This window comes from Poecilia reticulata, chromosome 19 (genome assembly GCF_904066995.2).
Source record: "Poecilia reticulata chromosome 19, P_reticulata-male-v2, whole genome shotgun sequence".
NCBI classification, from domain to species: Eukaryota; Metazoa; Chordata; class Actinopteri; order Cyprinodontiformes; family Poeciliidae; genus Poecilia; species Poecilia reticulata.
In genome coordinates this window covers 9,635,615-9,653,150 of record NC_088848.1, presented here as the reverse complement: position 1 = coordinate 9,653,150, position 17,536 = coordinate 9,635,615, and the positions used below count along the sequence as shown (strand labels likewise).

Sequence of the window (17,536 nt, the reverse complement as noted above, 5' to 3'; positions counted from 1 at the left end):
ATGCAGCTTCCTTTAATTTATCCTTCTTACGGTCCCACAACCGCAGACCATGTTGGCTTTTGCATAATGCTAACGTTAAAATACCAGATAAATGAACAAGGACACAGTTGTCAAAAAAGATCTTGCAGTGCATCCCTGCTACACGATGAGCTGAAAGGCTGGATATGGTGAAAGCTTAGGAGATCCTTATAAACGATAGAAACATCAATAAGGACACGACTTGAAGTTTGATGGGACGCATGAACCAGAGACTCATGCACCACTCGTTCTGCTGTAATTTGTCTAATTACAAACACAAACTTCTTCTTATAATTAGACACTCCCCTATTCAGCTGTAATCTTTTTAGATTATTAAATTGAGTGTTTGGCGTGAGTGAAGCTATTATTAAATTAAATTAGTTGGGAAACTGAAGTGAATGGTCATGAGGAAGAGCGAAGTGGATGGATCAAAAAGGTTTCACTTTATTCTATTAGTTTAACTGCTTTAATCAATTATCAAGCTAAACTGGAGGGTTTGTTGTATCAATTACCTGTTTGTTGTCATGCCACAGCATAAAAGTCAGATTTCAATCTGGTCTTTGACTAGACCACTCCTTAAAAGTGGACTTGCTGATGTGTTTTGAATTATCTTTGAGTCTTTTTCAACCTACAGGAGTGTCTGGGAATAGAGAAGAATAATTCCCATCAGACCATCAGACTGCCGCCATGTTTGATTGGGGATATGAAGCGATCTTTATGAAACTCTGTCAGTTCACCACCCGTCCAAAAAGTTATTGTCTCATCAGTCAACACAATGTTTCTGCCAAAATGTCTCAAGGGCTACGTTCACACTGCAGCCCGAGTCGGATTTGATTGTTCACACTTCCAAATATGCGACTTGTATATCAGCGTGAGCGGGTAAACGACCTGAAAGTGTCCCGAATGCGCAGTAGAGGGCGCCATAACGTCACAGATAGAAAGCGTGTTCAGTGTTTTGCCCATAGCCGCCATAAAAAAAATGAAGGAGTGTTCAGTGTTTGCGGAAGTAAACCTGGATGCTAACAGTGGAGCATAGCTTACGATTCTGAAGTTGTTGTCCGACCGGAACCAGCATTTTAACAATTTAATCCTCATAATCGTCCGCCACGGTTGTTAGGACGCAGAATAGTGACGTTCGTCCAGTATTAATGACGTTCAGGTCGGACGTACACGACCTGAACGTTCAGATTCAAATCTCATTTGAAAAGATCGGATCGGGAATCCAACCCCCAACCTTCGATGATTGAGACAAAGAATGCTGCTCTGCTCTGTAGGAGCATAATGTCCCGTTTGGTTTTTGACATTTATCCATTTAATGATTAAGAACCTGCACAATAATTCCAGCTGTTCAGTTTATTACCTTTATGCTTATTTTGCTTTCTAATATTAATCACCTATTGTGTCATATGGATTTCATGAACGTTTCATAATTAGTTATTGTGGTAGTTAAGCTGCTTTCTTGTCGCAATAAGCTATACAAATAAACTTGACTTGACTTTAAGACCAACTCTAGTGAAAACCAAAATTCACAGAACAGGATGCAAGAAGGGACTAAGAAAGTTGACACAAAAGAAATAACCTGGATATCTAAACACAAGTGAAAACAACAAAAAACAGCCCATATGGATACAAAAGAAATAATTCAGTATCTGAATACCCAAATAATGCTCTGCAATAAAATTCCTAGCCACACTTTTCACTTTCAAATCCCTAATTATTTGTCTTCAACTACTTTGCGCTGCTCCGTCACATAAAATCCGAATAAAACCCAGTGAAGGTTGTCAGATAAAACATGGGAACTCTCAAATGAACACTTCTGCTCTCTGTGCATTATTTCCCCGTGGACAGTTCGACTAATTTCCGCTTCATTTCCAAAAACCCAAAGCTGACGGGAATTTAAACCTAAATGTCGAGGCGACATTTGAGCTCAGTTTGAAGGGCGAAGGTGTTGCGTGTCCTCACGTGTGCGTGCGGTTTGTATTACTCGTGTTGTGGGGACATCTTTCGGTTAAAACCCCCCACGGTGCGTCCCAAACGGAGACGCTTTAACCATCTCCAAAAAAAACGAAACCTCACGTTTAATATGAAATGCTGGCAATATGTTTCCCCCCCATTTTTATTTTTTATTTTTAAAGGCATTTTTATTTATTTATTTATTTATTTGGAGAACTCACGTGTGTGCGCGCACGCGGCACACGGCTGTGTCACCATCCCGATAATGTGACGGAGCTATTGGCTGGGCCAAAGTCATCAATCAGGCGAATCAAAGCCCGCAACTTTAAATCACTATGAGAGGAAGAGGAGGAGGAGGAGGAGGAGAAAGAGGGGGTGATGACAGCGAAGCGCGAATCCGTCTCAACAAGAGGCTGCTGGCTGGGGTCTCCCGGACATCCATCAACAAGTCCACGAACAGTCCAACAAACACGGTCCAAACCTCAAAACACGCAGGGACGCGCCGCCATGTGAGTTATGGGATGGGACAGCCTGAACTATTAACACCTGTAACTGATTTTAAGCCTGACTTGGTCCCAGAATGACCACATACACATAAACACACACACGCGCGCACACACACACACACACACACACACACACACACACACACACACACACACACACACACACACACACACACACACACACACACCACCACCACCTGATAGAATAATGAAACTGAGAGCAGATACAAACTGAACCATGCTGGTGATGATGATGCTGCTGACATATTAGTCATGATGATGATGATGATGATGATGATGATGGAGGGGGAAAAAATGACAGCCAGCCTCAGAGCGCACATCTGGAGCACATCACACACATCTGGGAGATGCGATCCAAATCACATAAAGAGACACACACACACCTACTCTGTCCCCTGGAGTCCAGATCTGAGACCGGTCCGGTCCATTTGAGCCCGTGCAGAACACGCTGAGCAGTTCCTACTCACCCCGGCTGCTGTCGCCGCCAGTCCTCGTCCGATCGCGTGTCCTACCGTGTGATCAGACGGAAGAGAGGGCGAGTCGTGGGCGCATCTATCCCCCTCCTTCCTCCGTCCACCACCAGCGCCATCCAGCGCTGCGGTCGCGCTACGCCGCTCTCGCGATACCGAGCCATCGACTCTTACCCGCTGAGCCTGACAGAGTGACGTAGCGCGATTGTTGCGGATTAGTTTAGCTCGACGGCGCCGCCTTCCGGGCAAAACAAGGACGATGGCAATTATGGCAAGTTAATTTATCATATAATAAGGGGTCCTAAGATAAAAACCTGATTTGATGCGGAAGGTCAAAGGTACAGAACATGAAGAGAGGAGTAAATCTGAGTAACTTTTACATATCGGACGATTTTTCAAACATTGACTTTTATTTTTTGAAACAGTTTCTTTGCAATGCAACCAATGAATGAAAAAATAAATAAATAAATTGAATCACATGAATTTAAAAGTAAAAGTATAAAAAAACATTACAAACAAACAAACAAAAAAAATTATGTCACGTAACCACCATTGGTAATCATCAGTAATCATTAAGGACTTGATAGAATGTATTTTTGAATGTTGCATGAAGAAAGCATAAGATTTGGCATTGATTAAATATCACAACAGCCTGCCATAGCGTGTGAAACGCGCTCTCCTGTGCTGATGATGTCATGCCCCCCTGGCCTTACCTGTCGGAGCGCAATCGCGTCTCTTCTTCAGCAGTTTTTCTCCCCGCACTCGGCTGTAACCTGCTGGCAGCGACACGCAGAAGACATCTGCTTCATATCTGTATCTGGAGACGAGCCAGCGCCACTTATAGCGCCACAAATTATTCATAGAGCAGGTGAGAGGTCATGGTGGCGCCGACTAAATGTAGCGCTGGAGGTGTGGGAGAAAACATTTTTCACAGCCACAACAAATGGAGCTTATGGAAGATTGAAAAACAAATGTGAATAGTGTCAGGTAAACTCTAAAGGTGATTATATCCACAAACGTCAGTAGATTTTATTGGGATTTTATGTAGTAAAACACAATAGAGCATGACTGTTTATATGTTTTATAACTAAAATTAATCAAGATTGTGTAACTCTACGTTCAGCTGAGATTCTACATGCATCTCGTTTGAAGTGGGTGATAAACTGGCCAAGATTGTATTTACTGACTACTTGTCCTTTAACATACTCATAATTTACTTTTTTTTTTTTTTTTTATTTGCTGCACACACTCTCCCTAGTTTGTTTGTAGTAGCATTAGTTCTAGGTAACTAAATATAGATATAAATATAGATTTTAGCTGTCTTCTCTACAGACTGATATTTAGCTTCAGGGAGAGCTTATGCTAACATAAAACAAACGTAAAAAAAATTATAACTTTAAAAAAAAATCTAAATATACAAACTAGCAAAATTATCTAAATGATTTTTGTTTCTTTGCTCATATTCAATGTTCGTACCTTCTTTCAGATCCTAAGTCCAGGACAGGTGAGTGGATTGCTTCCTGTATGCGTTCGTTTATTGCCTTTAAATTAACCTTTTGAGCTGCATTTTATGAAATATTTAACTTTGCAAATATTCTTGTTTTTAATAAGTTTGTAAACTACATTACTAATCTTACTCATGTTTGCAAGTTACTGAGAATTTGTGTGGTTATTCAGTTAAACAAAGTTGCTGCAAAGAAAAAGATATTTAGATTCTTGAAAAATACTGTTCTGATTAAGAGAATATAAGGATTTAAAAAAAATGTAATAGAAATATGACAGAAGAGGTGAAATTTAAAACTAAATAAGAAGAAATGAAAGCTTAAAGACGGCAGATGTGAAATAAAATCCAGCAAATAGGAACCCGAAATATCTTACCATCTTAAATGAGACTCGAACTGTACAACCTGAATGTCACTACATGTTTTATCACAGATTATTGTTATTTTTCTCCTCCTTCTGGTAAAATACCTTCAGTTAAGTCTGATTTGATGGAGAATGAATGCTGTTTTTGGGTGCCAAACTTTGACCGGGAGGTTTTTAACGCTGGTTTTGCTTCCAGGATTGGCCCATTTTAAATCGTTATCAAATCTAATAGGCTAACTTCTCCCTTCTCTTCTGTCTGCTGTTGTTGCTTGATCCTCATTATGCTGTTTGTTCACTGACGTACTCCTGAAGGCCATAGACGACAATGGATTTTATTTAGATGGGGATGAATATTAAGGTGTTACTTATTGATTTTTAGTCATAAAAAACATAAACTCTTTGCTTTAGAGAGGGAGCTGCACCTGAGGTCTTAGTTTAATTATCTGTCTGAATCGCTGAGCGTTGTGCTGACACCAGCAGCAGAGGTGACCGATGCTGGAAATCTGCCGGACCACCTGGAAGACACTGAAGGACATCGTTTCTTTTCTTCATTATTAGCTGACGGGAGAACACTGCTGTGGTAGGAATCAGGTATTGTTCCCCGAGGCCTCCTTATTTCTAGTGTGAGGTCTTCAAAGTCTTTAAACGTTAACAAAAAAACAAAATTTAATGCCACTTGAGAGGGACACGTGCAATCACAATCATAACTCAAACTTAAATGGGACCTCTTACACAAAGTCCACATTTTTCACATTTTTATTCTTCCATTTGGGTGTTAACTGGCTTTAAAAAAAAACACCCAGACATTTTTTTGGCAACAATTTAATGTTTTTTGATGTCTGGAAAAAGTGCAGTTTCAAAAAAATCACAATCAAATGGCACTGCGCTATGGCACCTAGCAAATGGCACCTAGCAACCCCAGCCAAGCCCAGCCCCATTACCTAGCAACCCAAGCAGAGCTACTGGATGTTTAGCCCGCTTAATTTACCGCTGTATGTGCTATTCTGAGTTGACTTACCGTTTAGAAACAACTTGCTGCATTCTTGTTGGTTGTGCAGGAGGCTCTACTTCTGCTTTTCAAATATGTAAGGTTGTATCATTGTGCATCTGTTTGCAGCCATTTTCATGTTTCAGTTGTGGGACCATATCCAGCAGCAGTTTATCTGGATTTAAAGTGACAAGACGCTCTAAAACAGCTCATTCTGAAAAGAGCTTAAAATAGGCACTGAGTACTAGTTTCACTGATGGATTATTTCACTTATAACTAAAACGTTTTCATCAGTATTAAGGAAGTAGTTCTTGTACCTTCATATAAAGTTACTTGTAAGTTAATTTTGTCTTATTTCGTGTGTACTAAGATATTTGCAGTAGAAAGTAGATCAAAAATAAAATGTTGTTTTTGCCGTGAACACACATCTGCCATACTTGAATAACATTTTCTCAGGTCTTTCCTGTTTTGAAGAGTGGCTTAGAGAAAAACCCTTTGTGGCACAATATGTGTATACACCCCTATGGGTTATAATTAAGTTTTTGTACTCTGGCCCATTTAAAGAATAGCTTTCATACATTTAAGAATTTGTGTTTTTCCCCACTGAATGCAATTTGAATTTACATTCCTAATAAAAGTGTGGACAGCTGCATAGATCTGTGCTTTGCCTGCTGTTTTACACCCACTTTCTTTTCTTTCAACAACAAATTAGTGCTGCAGATGTTTTTACCAAGATCAGAAATGACTGTCCAAATAAAATATTTAGTTTCAAAGATGTGTTGATTACCTTTTGAGCTCACCTGACTGAGGAGGGGGGAAAATGAATGAGAATTTCAGTTCTACTCTTTGTACTGCATGAATTGTGCCACAACTAAAGTCGATGTGGTGTGAACAGAAACCAGACATCCTGTAAAGGGGGACATTTATTGCATATTTACGTTATTTTAAAATTGCAGCATGAAAATCAACTGCTATTCGCCCAATTAGCTGATCAACAGTGAAGACTGTAAGCGGCACAAAAGGCTCACAATTTGTGTTTCCAGTCAGTTAAAGTCGTGTGTCTAACAGATGCACCTCAGCAGGGCCGACAGAGCTGAAGTCTGTCTGACATGAATCCCAGAAGAGCTTTCTCTGTGTGTGATGAAGTCTTGGACTGTAAATATGCTCGTGTCTACATGCGTCTTCACAGGTCGTCCGTCTCGCAGGGGACCTCCGTCTCGTAGGGGACCTCCACGTCCGGCTGGACGTGTGAGCTGCCATCGATGCAGACCCAACCGATGGGCGTGCGGTTGAACGAGGGTCTTGAGCAGATGTCGGCTTGAAGGGTCGGGAGAGGCTCCTGCTCCTCACCGGCAGCGTTGACCTCTGGGAGCTCAAAGGTCAGCAACTTGGACGCCTTTTCGAATCCGCCGTACGGCAGCGCTGTCCTGGGGAGAGAGAAAAATAAATAAAAGCTAATTTGTCTTTTGTTGCAAAGTTTGCGTAGACAGAGGAACAGATGAAGATGTTTCTGGTTCTGACGTTGGTTAGTACAAGTATTAGTTACATCAGTTTAGATCAGACTTTTTATGTTCTGAATTCAGCTAAAGTGTGAACAGAGGCAAGACCAGCACTACAGCATATTTTTAGCCCGGTTAAAGTAAAAAGTAGCCGCCAAGAAATTACTCAAACGAGTGAAAAAGTATTTGGTAAAAAGGTGACTCAAATACTGAAAATAGGAAGTTAAGTAGACATTTTTTGTATTTTAAGGACCAAAATAAATGAAAATAAATCTTAAAAATAACATAATTACAAAGCAACAAAATCTGGCAAAAGAAACATTTTTAAAAATCAATTTCTTTCCATATAAAACTTATTAATTTTTTTAATGAAAACTGCAGGTGTGTGTCTGGTGAATGTTTGGTTAAATAAGCTTTTTCTTCATTCAGTGAAATTATTCACAGTGGGTAAAATATCCAAACTTTTTACTCAAGAGTAGTGACACTTCAGTGTCGCAAACATTTTCCTAAAAGTAATTTTTTTCCAAAAAGGTATTCGAGTAAATGTAACTAGTTACTGCCCAACTTTGCTTGTGAATGTCCCCTACACTCTTAAATTAACTTTGCTTCACAAAGGCTGCAGTTATCTGTATTACTTTGCACCATTTTATACCTTAATTTTCCTTTCACTAAGCTTTCCATTAATATGCTTGAATACAGCACTCTGAGAACAAATAGCCTGATGATTGTGTAGACTATATTTTTCACTATTAAACAGCTTTTTTGTGTTTTTATTTCATATATTTTTCAAAAACTGAATTTTGAGGTTTCAGTAGCTGAGAGCTTTAATCGTCAATATGTCTCATTATTTGATGTTTCACTTTAAATCGCTTTTTTTTGTTGTTTTTTTTTTTTCATTTTTGGGGTCTTGCACATTTTTGAAACCACCTACATTGAAACATTTGCATGCTTTTACATCCTCTGACAGTTAAAATGCAGAATAATTTCTATATGAAACGGTTTAAACTTTAAAGCACCGCGACCTTTGAACCTGGTCGTTTAATTCAGATCATGTTTGTACCTGTTGAAGCTTTTGTACTGAGGCAGGTCTGGGTGAATATGGATGGGTCCCGGCATACAAGGCTTCATGGTGGCTTTCAGCTCCTCGTCTGTCATGGCTCGTTCCCATGGCGATATGTAGGTGCGGACATATTCCTTCCTCCTCTTTGCCTTTTCCAGAGTATTTACTGCCTCTTCCACCTCTGAGATTTGCAAAGTTTAGAAATAACATACATTACATGCAGTAAAAAAATATATATTTTAATAGTGAAAAGCCCATGTATCCGAACTAGGACTGAATTGGATTAATCGTGATGGATCAGTTTGATTAATTGTTAACTAGAGCATATAGAATCAGAAATAGGCCATTTGCTGGAAAAAAAAAATATATGCAGAGCATTATTTAAGTCAAAACTGTACAAAATATATCCATATTTTGCATTTAAGATAAACCTGTCTACAAATATGTTTTACCTAGAACTCATCAAGTGGCGTAGTTTCAGCTTTACCCTGTTCAAATTCACTGAAGAAATACTATGTTAGTGTATTTTAGGCAATAAAATGCTTATTTTCTTATTTAAAAAAATGAATTGAGTTATTTATTTCCACCTTTTAATAAATTTCTGGTATTGTATAAAGTAGCATTAAGTGGTTAAAAGAAAAATCTGTAGAATGTGCTACTTTTTTTTTTGCTTTTGTTTGATTAATCAATTAATTAACCGATTAACTATAATAATAATTTGTTGCAGCCTGAACCTACTTTCTGCTTTTGGCTTCTCTGGTTTGGGTGGAACAACAGGCGGAGACATCAGCAGGTTCTGGAGGTTCTGCTGGAAGACAGAAACAGCCGATAGGAGCTCCTGAACTCAACACAAGAGGAGGTCCGTTGGATGTTTGAAGCCCCACCATGTTCTCGTTGGTCACGATGAACCTCTCGACTCTCTGCTGCCTCATCCTGAACATCTTGGAGCCCTTGTTCTTCATCAGGGAAAGCTCCTCCAGCATCACGTCCTTCGGCGTCTTGATCTTGGTGCCCAGGTCGAACTCAGCAGCGTCCGGGTCCAGCTCATCCTCTGTCGGGATCAGAAAGGAAGACAAAAATAGCGCTCTCTGGGTAAAAGGTATGCAGTCAGCAGATTTGAACATTTTTGTTTGTCTATGATTAATTCAGAATTATATTTCAACTTAAAAGATTAGACATTTTCAAGTAAATAGACTAACTCTGCAGAGTGCTTTTGCTCTAACATTTTGGAGAGAAATGACTGACGTTTAGCAGGAAGTGAATCATTGGAAGTCAAAATTGGAAATCAAAGAAGAAAGTGCTAATTTTCGTTTAGAAGAAGTACATGCTAGCAGCAGGCACGACTGAGAAATTTCTTCCAACTCATATGATGCAGCTTTTAAGTTGAAGGCTATCGATTTGGTAGTGCAGGAGGGAAATAGAGCCGCTGCACGTAAACTCAGCGTGAACAAATCTGTGGCTCGGTGTTGGAGACGGAGGCCTGCGTCCCTGTGAAAAACCGAGAGCAGCGGAGATACCAGCGGCTTATAGCCCTGTGCGGCTTACGCATGTACGTTTCCAGTTTTGTTTTTTTATTTTTTTTTTTTAATTTGTAGATGCGGCTTATAGTAAGGTACGCTCTATAGTCCGGAAAATACGGTACTTTAAATACCGTATTTCCCGGTACTACTTTCTGTGGCTAGTTACTTACTAGCCACCAATAAATGTGTTTTTAGCAACAGGCTATACTTAGCTGTACTCTCAGTAGTTAGGAGTGGGAACCTGTTGTGTGGTCTCATGCCTTCGGGGCGTTTTAGGGGTCAGTAGGTCAAGGCATTAGAGTGTGCAGTTGGGGGAATGTCAGAGCGGCTTTTTGTTTGTTTGTGAAGGGAATTCCTCATGACACGCACGGCCTCTCCTCTCTGCTACTGATGGAGAGGTGTGATGGATTTTACTCCTCATAAAAGCATGCTCCTCATCCACCATGTGAAACCCTGATATCACTCATAACACCTGGAGCCCAGCCACAAACCGCCGTCCTCCCGCCTTCCTCTCACGCAGACTCATCTATAAAGCTGAAAGTTGGCATTGCAGCGCCGCGAAGAGCTGTAAGCGGCGCATCATAAATCAGGCTTGTGCCGGCTGTTGTGTGTTAAGTTTGTATGTATGGAAAAGAAATATTGAGGTTGCCGAGCAGAGCCAAGTCTCCCACGGGGATATTTATTAGTGTTGATTGAGAAGACCGAGAAAGTAGCGCTGACTGGGAGGAATCCAAACAGACGGAGAAGAGGCAGGACCGGACAGCAGATAGTGGGAGAGAGTTGTGTGATGGAAAAGGCAGAGGGGATGATGGAGAGATGTGTTGGTATTAACTGGAGCAAAATAAGAGATAAGCAGGATTAGCTGCCGAATGACTGACTGAAAACAAACCGGTAGGGTACAGATGTAGCTGCAGATGGGACAGCAGACGGACCGGAACCGGAAAAAATGAGACAAACAGGGAGAGACGGCGACAGATTGTTGAAAGGCAGATGTAACCACGGGTGCAAGGCGGTCAATCACATTCAGACTGCAGATCTTACCTTAGAGAATCCACTGCACAAATAATAATAATAATAATAATAATAATAATAATAATAATAATAAACAGCTATTTTTAGTCTAGTTTCTAGTGCAAATATATTAACACATGCCATTATCATGCGATTTTAGTTAATCGCATGATAAATTAAAAGAAACTCTAATTTTCATTTGCTTGATTTACTGTTTTTCTCTTTTTTCCAAACACTGACTGATAAAAGTCCTCAATCTACTGTTTTGGACTCAACTATCCCTTTTTTGAAAGATAATTTTGTTTACAGATACTTCATAATTTATTTTATTTCTTGTTTCTGTTGTTTTCCATATTTATTTTTGGATATTCCAGATCTCTCCCAGTTCCAGTGTTTAAATGTAAATTAAAATTTTAAGTTTATTGATCTTTGAGAATGCGTTCGTGCATTTTTATGCCATTATTGCAATTATATTACTTGAAAATGTTCTCAAAACAACAATGTTATCGTTTATTGCAATAAGCTCTGGGACAGTTTATGGTCTAGTACAATTTATTATTTGTACTAGCACACTTGAAATAACTTTTCAGCAAAATATCGAAGCTTGTTTTGAGCTTTATATTGATGAAAAATTAGTATTTTCACTGGAAAATTGTTTGACTTATAATATGGGAAAATGTCTTAAGTGAAATAATCTGCACGTGGAATTGGAATTTTAAAACAAGCTCCTTTATTTAGCTAAAAAGCTACTTGTGAGTTAGCTTTGAATTATTTCAAGTCTTTTTGAAGATTTGCATGAAATACATAGAAATGTATATGTATTGCATAAGTCCTACAAGCTAAGTTTACCTCAGATCATCACTAATTTAGTAACTAGATGAGAAAAAAACCTGAGTCCATCCATTTATACATTAGTTAACAAATTTTTATCCTGGATGTAGCTGATCCCAGATGACAGAGACACTTATCAATCACACACCTTAGTGCATCTGATAGAGTATCTACAGCAGGTTCATGTGGACCTGCAATGTTGTTTTGAAGTTGCATAATTTAAAAAAAAAAAAACGGACCAAAAATCAGCATTAGTATAGGCAGATTACTTTGAAATTCTGCCTCAGCCCATCTTTTACAGGTGACACAACCATAGATATATCTCTAAAAAAAAGCCTCATAAAGATTTACCCAGCACAATTAGAAAAAAAAATCTTGGTGTTTCCCCTAATAGAAATAATGCACTTTGTGTTTGAACCATTTGAAGGCTGCACAGCTTGAGTTTGAACAGATGGACCCACTGGTGGGTCTGGCAGAAAGACCTGCATTAAACATTCTGTTTATGAAGGACCATTCCTGCAATATGTGAAACTTCTGAGTCATTTTGGATGAAATACAGGAATAAACCACCAGACTCAGCCAATGTAGCTGAACAAAGGAAGGAACAGCAAGTGGAAAGAGATCTAATATTAGCAGGGGAATGCTAAATTCAGTTTGACCGAATGTTAACTTTTTTTTTGTTATAGTTTTGCAGCTTCATGTGATGCAACTTGGACATATGTTCACACTAATAAAATGAGTGCAAAGTCACCATGTGCTATTCTGTGTTGTCTGTTTATGATGACAGATTTGTGGCTGCCTTGCCATCCGATAACGACCCGCAACCCTCCAGGAGATTCCACATGCATGTTGGCTATCCTGTTGCCAACAGGAACATGTAAGTGTGTGTGTGTGTTTAATCATGGCATCATACAGCCTCATACAATGATTCACACCCACGCAGTTCGCTCTGCAACATGCTGACAGGGCAGACGGCAAACGAATGCAGAAGATTTGTTCTTCAGTCGAGCGTGTAATGAAGTCGCAGCAGGTAAAGGAGGATTTTTAAAGCGTCCCGATTAAGCAGCATGTTTAAATGCATGACTGTTTGCTTTATGTGGCTACCGCAGGCTTTACCATTCTGGGTGATGTGGGAAAGGTCAGTGATGATCTTGCTGGCCGCCTTCCTCTTGTTAGAAGGGGCAGAGCTTGAGAGAGGCATAGCTGAAAGACAAGGCAGAGCAACGTTTTTGACATTTTGTTTGTTTTTCTTTTTCAGATAAAATGTCAGGTGCATCTCCCTGAATCAGAATATCAGTGAACGGGTAATTAGTGTCAGAAATGTATTTACAAATAGTGAAGCTCGGGATGCACAGATAGATGGATACAAAATGCAAAAGTATCTTTCGTCTAATTTGTAGTGCAAATATCTTAGTACACTTGCAATAAAACAAAACTAACTTGCAAGTAACATTTCATCAAGGTATAGATATACATTTATTTAAGTCAATAATTCTTCTACAAGCACAAATTAACAAAAAGTACTGATTCCCCTGGCAGTTTATTTAACTTATAACATGGGAAAATTAAATTGTTGTAAGTGGCAAAATTTCAGTGGGACCAGAAAATTTTTAAATCAATATTTAGGAATTATTGACCTTAAACAAGCTCCTATATATTTATTAAAAGTTACTTGTAAGTTAGTTTTGTCTTATTTTAAGAGTATGAAGATATTTAGACTAGAAACTAGACCAAAAAAATTAGTAAGATTTTGTGTGATAGATAGATAGATAGATAGATAGATAGATAGATAGATAGATAGATAGATAGATAGATAGATAGATAGATAGATAGATAGATAGATAGATAGATAGATAGATAGATAGATAGATAGATAGATAGATAGATAGATAGATAGATAGATAGATTTAAATTTACATTTTGCATGTTTTGTACTTACATTTCTGCCTCTTAAAACAGATCAAGCACTTAAGAAAACCACCCAGTTATTTTTGGACAACAAATTAAAGTTTTTTTGGCGTCTGGAAAATTAACCGTTTCAAAAACCTACAGATTGTTAATGTCACATTGAGCCGTTACCTAGCAACCCCAGTCGAGCCCAGCTGACCACCTCGCTCCTGCACATTTGGTTTTGCTGCTGTATTTGCTGTATAATGGCTGCTGGAAAAGGCAAATGTTTTATTATTGACTTACCATTTAGAAACCACCTGCTGCATTATTGTTGGTTGTGCAGGAGGCCCTACTTTTTCTTTTCAATGATGTAGGGTTGTATGATTGCGGATTTGTTTGCAGCCATTTTCATGTGTGAGTGTAAACATTGAGTTGGGAGGCGTGGCCAGCAGGAGATTATTTTGTTTTAAAGTGACAAGACGTCCTAAAAATAGGCAGAACTGACCAGACTAAAATCTCGCTAAGAATAATTTTATGCAGAAAATGTGATGAACTCTCTGCTTTTCCTTTGAGTGTTGAGCTTCATTGTCATTTAAATATTTATTTCTTCAACTGAACAATTTGTTTTACCCTTGTTCCTCTTTTCTCAACAAGATAATAAGATGATTTCTTGTCAAATCAATAACAATAGCTCTCTAATACTGATAATAATAGGTCAAATGTTTGAGATGTAAACGTTGGCGCCCCCAAGAGGTTGGCAATAAGTCTTGAAAAATGCTGGCCACCTCATTCCTCCCCCAAGATAATCATGTTCACGTCATAGAAAGGCAAACAAAGTCATCTTCTTCAATGAAATCATAAATGTAAAACCCAATAAATAAATAGAACAATAAAAGTTTGTTTAAGCTTCGTCCTCCTAAAACTTTTACTGCCCTCGTCAGGCCGTCCCTACGACAAATTTTCTAGGGACGCCACTGGATGTAAGGCATAGTTTAGAAACAAGAGGTTGAACGGATGGGAGAGAAATCTAATCCAGAAAAAGTTTGCTGACCATCTGAGAATAATGAAGTTGCACATAAGCCTCAGTTGGTTGCGGATCCCAGCAGATTTTCAGAGGGTCCCTTAATCAAGGGAAGCTCACTTCAAACATGGCGTCCAGCCCCACTCGTACCCTTGAGGACATTAATTCGTGGTGGCGGCTTTGCATCTCTCTTGACTAACCACTCAGACGCGGTTCCAGCAGTATGTCGCTGTCAGTTGAACAGGTCGAAAGCAATTATGTAAAGCTGGAGGTGAGTCCCAGCGCGCGAGAAGAAGCAGAAGGGTCTGTCTGCAGGGAGGCAGTTAATGTAATTGCTTTTCATCCTCTGTAATTGAAGCTCATTTCCTAGCTGCGTACTCTGTCCTGTGTGAGCTATTTTTATGAGTCCGTGTTGTACAGCACACAAAAACACTCCTGAATTTGCACTCAGACAGCTTCTCCCCTGTGATTAATGCGAGCCGGTGGGGGCAGGATTAAAAGCTGGAGATTACAGGTGTTTTTTTTCAGGATGTTGCAGGGAAACGGAGGCCAACAAGGAGCCGGCGGCGGCGCTGGCTACAGGAGTTGAACGCGAGGGCCCGTGTGGGTCCAGTTACCAGCACCTCCAAAGAGAAGAGGCGCTCCTGTCCCCCTTAGCCGGCCGGTTTTAGCTCCAGATAAATCTGCAGGAGACAGCTGGGGAGGAAGGGCATCAGTCAGCACATTCCCAGATACATCCATCTGCGCAGACTAAAATCTCTACCGCAAAGGGCCGCATTCCTCACAGTGTAAGACGAGGTGAAAAAAGTCCCCAGTCAACATCTTATTTGGTTAAAATAACAGAGCTCTGCTTGAAAATATATTAAACCAGTCATGATTATGCAGCCATTTATTATTTTTAGTTTTTCTTCTAAAACTGATGCTAAAATCTGCTTTCTAGATCACTTGGATGCATCCAAAACATCCAAAATTATCTGATAACTTAGATCCACACTGCAAAAACACAGAATTTTACCAAGTATTTTTGTTTCTAGTGCTGATATCTTTGTGCACTGGAAATAAGACAAAAGTAACCTACAAGTAATTTATCAGAAGCTAGTTTTAAGTAATTACTGAAATGACAAAGTACTAGTTCCAATGCCAGATTATTTTACTTATAATGTGGGAAAGTTTTATTTCCTTCTTTCTAGAGGAACTAGTGCTTTGTCATCAATATTAAGGATTTATTTACTTAAAACAAGCTTCTATGATTTGCTGATAAGTTACTTGTAAGTTAGTTTTGTCTTATTTCAAGTGAGCTAAGATATTTGCGCTAGAAGCTAGACCAAAAATACTTTGTAAGATCTTTTTTGCTTTGCTTTGCAAATAGCGCCATTTGTATCTTTTGGGCGGTCACCATTGCTGTCACACACCTTCATGTTTCTTGTGTCTTACCTGTGAGACGTAGGGTCTCCGCAGGAGGAAGATCCAGGTCCCAGACGAACAGGAATCTAGATTCCCAGATCTCGTATTGTAGTGCCTGCCGTCTCCTTTGCTCTGCAGAGACTGAAACCCAATCAGCCGGGTTCTTCCTGTGCTATGGACCGCCAGGTCGTGTTCAGGGCAGGCGGGGGTAAGAGGTATATTGACAGGTGGGTGTGGTGTTTTCATTTCAAATTTTGTCAAAATGAACTTCAAATTATTATTTCTTAGCTGCGTTTAGAGTTGAAGCCAGACGATTGTAAACACTGCTTTAGAAAAGACATTAGCATAGAGCTGGTTTTATTATGCAAGTAAAGTTTAAAATACACAGTGTATTTGCAAGAAAAATTATTAAAAGAAATAACATTTATAATTTGAGGAGAAATTATAGAAATTCTACTGGTTTTAGCTTTGTTGAAATTTTAAAAAATTTTGAACTAAACAAATGTAATGTTTCAGTTTGTGATATAAATCGGTGCAACAATCAAATTAAAGACGCAGGATCAATTTTTACTTTTAAGAAAATAATAAAACACAATATGAGAGTTATATCAAAGTTGATGAATCTATGAGAGTTATATCAGAGTTCTGTATCATTACAAATATATCTTCTTTCTTTGTTATTTACATATTTTTATATAGATATCCCCTGCTTAGTGCTTATAGATGTATCAATATGGATAAATGATTTACGCTTAGTTGCTTACTTTTTAGATAAATGACTTTTGAGAGAAGGGTAGACTATAAAACGTCAATTTTTTTTCTCTTTTTAATCCTTTTTATTCAAAACTTTTGCTTATATCAACAAGTGACATGTTGATTTTAAACTCAGACATGAACTAAATAGTTATTTAGCCAACAACAACATTACGTTGCCAGATTACAGTTTGCAAACTCACACAGGAAAAGAGGTCTTAGATTTTGGAGGCAGGTTGAAATGGAATCTGATTAAACTAAAACTGTACTGTTTTTCCATAACAATAATAATAACATTTTAAGAAAAAAAGGTGGAAGCCTCCAAGGATCATCATCCAAAGTGGGAGGTATGGAAGTGGCAGCGTCATGCTGCTGTGCTGCAGGAGGGACTGGTGCGCTTCGTAGAGTAGATAGAATCAATCATGGGGAAAAATATCTGGAAATATTGAAGCAGCTTCTCAAAACACCAGTCAGGAACTCAAAGATATGGCAAGCATATTGCAAAATTAGCTAACGAGTGGCTTAAAGTCAGCATTTTAGTGATTTGGATGTGTAAAAAGTCTTCAGATAAACAATATTTCTTCTTGAAGTTTTGAAAATTCATGAAACATCCAATGTTTTGTTGGTTTCTTTAGTCCAAGTGTTCCTGTCTGTTTCATTTAGTCATTTTCCCTCAGCTCCTCCTGTCATGCTCCCCCCATCCCTGCTACACATTAAATTAATTA

General features: G+C 38.9%; 2 protein-coding genes across 8 annotated transcripts in view; both read right to left on the bottom strand.

The window, feature by feature from the left end:
* Window positions 1-3,125, bottom strand: part of usp54b (ubiquitin specific peptidase 54b) — a 73,138-nt gene extending 70,013 nt beyond the window's left edge. For 3 of the 6 annotated variants that reach the window (XR_536319.3, XR_536320.3, XM_008437053.3), the window contains exon 1: window positions 2,882-3,125. The gene's annotated coding sequence lies outside the window, so the exon portion shown is untranslated. The remainder of the gene's footprint in view (window positions 1-2,881) is intronic. The other 3 variants (XM_008437050.3, XM_008437051.3, XM_008437052.3) reach the window with 3 other exon arrangements.
* A 3,607-nt stretch (window positions 3,126-6,732) lies between these two features.
* Window positions 6,733-16,225, bottom strand: myoz1b (myozenin 1b). 2 transcript variants are annotated; one of them, XM_008437048.2, is made up of 6 exons: window positions 16,089-16,225; window positions 12,860-12,946; window positions 9,266-9,432; window positions 9,120-9,189; window positions 8,382-8,562; window positions 6,733-7,249 (listed from the first exon to the last, which is right to left on the bottom strand). In XM_008437048.2, exons 2-6 carry the CDS (start codon window positions 12,942-12,944, stop codon window positions 7,006-7,008), a joined length of 747 nt encoding a protein of 248 aa, XP_008435270.2. In that variant the 5' UTR covers window positions 12,945-12,946; window positions 16,089-16,225; the 3' UTR covers window positions 6,733-7,005. The 2 variants fall into 2 exon arrangements, with proteins under 2 accessions (XP_008435270.2, XP_008435271.2); XM_008437049.3 differs by having other exon boundaries at window positions 9,120-9,186.
* Window positions 16,226-17,536: the final 1,311 nt, after the last annotated feature.